We start from the raw sequence: 4,594 nt of genomic DNA on the forward strand, positions 1-4,594 counted from the left end.
CTTTCCAATTTCTCATCTTATTAATCTCATTAATCCTATCTCAAAATCAAAAGCCCAAAATCCTTCCTAACTTTTTTATAAAAAAAGAAAGAAAAAGAAAAGAAAAACTTTTTATTTTATTCATTCACCATTTTATACATATAAATTCAAAAATTATAAAAGTGGCTTAATGAAAATGTGAGTGTCATAACCTATCATTTAGTTTCAATTCTTAATTTAGGATTTTAAGTTAGAGCAAGTTTTGATTATAACTAGGGCATTTCAATCTATATTTCCTATCACTCCAGTCCATTAATCTCATGTCGTTGTTCCATGAATTCAAGTCATTCATAATTACCATGAACATTAACTCCAACATTAATAATTTAATATAATTAAAACAAAGCACATCATTTTGATACTGCCATTCATTACCACATTTTGTAACCTCAAATTCAAACATCAATTTTAACCGCATTCTTTACCACTATACTCAGTAGGGGGGTTGAATATACTTGTATGATCATACCGTACATAACAATTGGTAGATATAACCCGTCCACTAAAGCGTGGTTTCCTAGTAAAATTACGAATCTCATTACTTCCCTTGGTTAAACATTTAAGACAATCCTCCTTTGTTAAGTCAGGAGTACATTGCACATCCGCGTAAAGAGCGTGTTCATCCCCGTCATAATGTATAGTGTCTGACGCATATTTCCGAAGAGCATCACCTCCAGCCGCTTTCACCTTTAGCTTATTTATCATACTATCCATGGTCTTTGCTAAATTAGCAGTACTGACAGATAAACCGCTCCCCAAACGTTTCCAGGCCCAATCATCAAGCACTGAGAATATTTTGCGACCAGTTGAGTAACGCACCATACATTGTAAATATGGGTAGAAATCCCAAGCTACACATTCCTGTTGTTGGCAGTTCTTTTGAATATACTGAACAACGTTCCTAAGACAACACTCACAAAGTCCTTTTACGACATTAAGGGCACAAAAGAAGCTGGCGCTAACTTGCTCTTCAGGTTTGCCGGCCGATTGGGTATGGTAAAAACCATTGTAGCTAGAATTATTCTTAATTAACAACAAGAGTTTATCCAACACGGAATCTCGGTTTTTTTGGATGGTGTTGCTTCTGAAATCTCCACCTCTAGATACATGCCAATCTCCAACTATAGTTGTTGGAGCTTTGGCAAGATTGACTCCATTGATAATTGATTGAATAATGATAAGAAATAAGATTATGGACTTCATTTCCATGTGGCACAATAATTTGTGACAATTTCTCTTCTTATATACAGTACTTTATACTGTTCTAATAGTTAAGTTTTAATTATATAACAAAACGTGTTAATGTGTTATCGTTAGGTTTGAGTTTGGCGGAATTCTAATATATGTTACGTTTTATCATTTCTAACTACTGTACGAACAATGTATACTTTTTTTGTTATATTAAGGCTGATTATAGTAAAAGATAAACCAAATTTAAATGTTGATTAAAGTGCATTTTTGGAATAAATATATTTTGTATTTCCTACAAAATAGAATCACAAAGTATTTTAATTCCTGCAAAATAGAATCACAAAGTATTTTAATACCCAAAATATTAAGCCTAGAAAAAAGTTCTCAATAACAAAATAACACGTTTATATTTGAAATTATAATCTCTAATAAGATAAATTGCCTGTAGGATACAAAAACCTATGACAGATACTACTAGCTAATTAAGGAAGGTAAGTGAGAATACATAAAGTATGTAACACTCAATATTTGTTTGGAACTAGATAATTTTATTAATCACACTTGAAGCTTAAATACATGAAGGAAAGTAAATTGCATGCCCACGATGTCTCCACGTACACATCATGCAACATAAAAGCAAGGCCGGTCTAAGTTTTTGGAGGCATTAAGCGAACTACAAAGTTGTGCCCCTTTGAATTTGTATAACTAACAAAAAGAAAAAAAAATAACAAGAAAAATTTCCCCCACTTGTGGCCTAGTGGTAGGAGACTTGGATTTTCCATTGGAGACTCAAGTTCAATTCTCACTTGTGTCATATAGGAGTAGATATTGGGCAATGATGGTGACAAACCCATCGAGGGGGGTTCGATCCTGAGGCGCACCCCGGTTTTCATCCGGTTGTTACATCAGCGAGGCAACTCGTGTGGAGGTAGTACGGTTTTCGGGGGAACACCATAACCAAGTCTGGCCAACCCAGAGCGGGTCCGATTAAGACAACGTAAGTCTGGGCAGACTTGGCTAGGGCCGCCAATTAGGCGGTGTGACATGGGTCACTCAAAAAGAAAGTCACTGTTAAAAAAAACAAAAAGAAAACTTTCATTTACTTTGGTTAAGAAACTAGATGAACATTATAGCATTACTTGTCTTTAGAGTAGGTAAATACACCTGATGTGTGATGTGCTGAAGCGTTTGATATCCATAATGGTAGTAGGTCAGGAGATGACATCCCATGGTCGTCAGATGGACCAGATGGCTGATGACTGGTATGGGTGAAATGTATAAGTATATGGGTATCTTAGTTCCACCCCATCCACCACCACGAGTTTATCCGGACCAGGGCCCATTATTTACGTAACAGCCTGACCCCTTCCATCCTTTACCCAGCCCATCCCGTCCATGCAAGTATGTTATCTTATTTTTATTTCATTTATCTACGAGCAATTTAATGTTATGTAATGGGTATTTTGTTTAAATTCTTATAGGCTTACGGCCCATTCTATACTCAGCCCGACCTTTCCATGCCACATTTTACTCAGTCATGCTAAACCACGCCGCTCTTTCCTATGTCCGACCTTTCTATGCAGGTATGTTATTTTGTTTTTATTTCATTTTTCTACGAACAACTTTAATGTTATGTAATGAGTATTTTGTTTAAATTTTTTATAGGCTCCAGGCACATCCTATACGCGGCACAATTCGTCACCCTCTATTAGGCGTGGCCCGGACTTTACGGAGGAGGAGCTCGCTGAGTCTGACGAGGATTGATGACGATGGTGGTTTATTTTATTATTATATGATGCAATATTGTACGAACAATTGAATTTAATTTTAAGTATTTGTAATATTTGTTTAATTTGGATATGTTTCGTTTGTTTGGATTGCTTAATTTCACTACGTCTTTTATAAAATTTTTTTAAAAAAACTGTCATTTTATAACAAAAAAAAACCAACTTAATTACTTTAAATAAAATAAAGTCCAAAAAGATACTAATAATGGGTGATGTTATATACACATCCCCCAAAATTTTTGTAGGGCTTGGTTATTCACACAACCCCCATTTTATTTGCACATCCCTTGAACCCTATAGGAAGTGTATAAGGCGGTACAGTTCCTCTTGGTCCAAATGTATTGAGCAATTCAATTCCTATATGTGTATTTGAAGTTCAAACTTTTCAAAAGATGGTCGGCTAATAATTAGGGGATCAGGGGAAGCGTATAGGGCCATACGCTCCCTGATTTTTTTTTTTTCCAATAGATCAGGGGAATCATATAGGTCTAAACGTTCCTTGGAGGAATTTTTTGCAAAAGCAGCATATTATTATTAGTATATTTTTGAACTTTTTCTTTTAAAGTACTTAAGTTGTTTTTTTTGTTATAAAATGATGTTGGTTTTTTTATAAATTTATAAAAGACGTAGTGAAATTAAGCAATCCAAACAAACTAAACATATCCAAATTAAACAAATATTACAAATACTTAAAATTGAATTCAATTGTTCGTACGATACTGCATCATATAATAATAAATAATAATAACATAAACCACCATCGTCATCAATCCTGGTCAGACTAAGCGAGCTCCTCCTCCGTAATGTTCGGGTCACGAATAATAGAGGGTAACGGGCTATGTCGCGTATAGGACGTGTCTGGAGCCTATAAAAAATTAAACAAAATACTCATTACATAACATTAAAATTGTTTGAAGAAAAATGAAATAAAAAAATAACATACCTGCTGAAAAGGTCGGACATAGGATAGAGCGGAGTAGTCTAGCCGGACTGAGGAAAATGTGGCATGGAAAGGTCGGGCTGAGTATAGCACGGGCCGTAAGCCTATAAGAATTTAAACAAAATACCCATTACATTACATAACATTAAATTGCTCGTAGATAAATCAAATAAAATAAGATAACATACCTACCTACATGGACGGTATGAGCTGGATAAAGGATGGCATGGGTCAGGCTGCTGCACAAAGAACGGGCCCTAGTCCGGATAAACTCGTGGCGGTGGATAGGGTGGAACTGATATACCCATATACTTATACATTGCACCCATGCATGTCATCAGCACCCCGTGTCATCATGCATCTGATCCATCTGGCAACTGTGGGATGTTATTTCCTAACCATGTAGTGTTAGAAGTCGCATTTGCTCATACTGGTTACGCAAAATCCTATCGAGAAGACGGTTGGTTGACCAAGGAAACCTAATCGCGCGACAAACTCTTTGTTAGTGCAATAACGTGTGTAGCGTCCGTCAACATGTAGTCTTATTTTGTATAGTTGTGTATATGTTTTGTATGTTTGTATGTAAAGCAGGGCAGAATACGATATAGTTTTGTTAAGTGCTATTGCTGCCAGCCAA

General features: G+C 35.7%; 1 protein-coding gene across 1 annotated transcript; it reads right to left on the minus strand.

Annotated features, from left to right (window-relative positions):
* Window positions 1-447: 447 nt before the first annotated feature.
* Window positions 448-1,248, minus strand: LOC110942495 (cysteine-rich repeat secretory protein 1-like). The gene has a single exon (XM_022184273.1). The coding sequence runs from the start codon at window positions 1,246-1,248 to the stop codon at window positions 448-450; it is 801 nt and encodes a 266-aa protein (XP_022039965.1).
* Between the last annotated feature and the right edge of the window lie 3,346 nt (window positions 1,249-4,594).

Source organism: Helianthus annuus, chromosome 5, assembly GCF_002127325.2.
Source record: "Helianthus annuus cultivar XRQ/B chromosome 5, HanXRQr2.0-SUNRISE, whole genome shotgun sequence".
NCBI lineage: Eukaryota > Viridiplantae > Streptophyta > Magnoliopsida > Asterales > Asteraceae > Helianthus > Helianthus annuus.

Coding starts and splice junctions, on each gene's coding strand:
- LOC110942495 (XM_022184273.1), bottom strand. CDS start 1,248: ATGGAAATGAAGTCCATAATCTTATTTCTTATCATTATTCAATCAATT.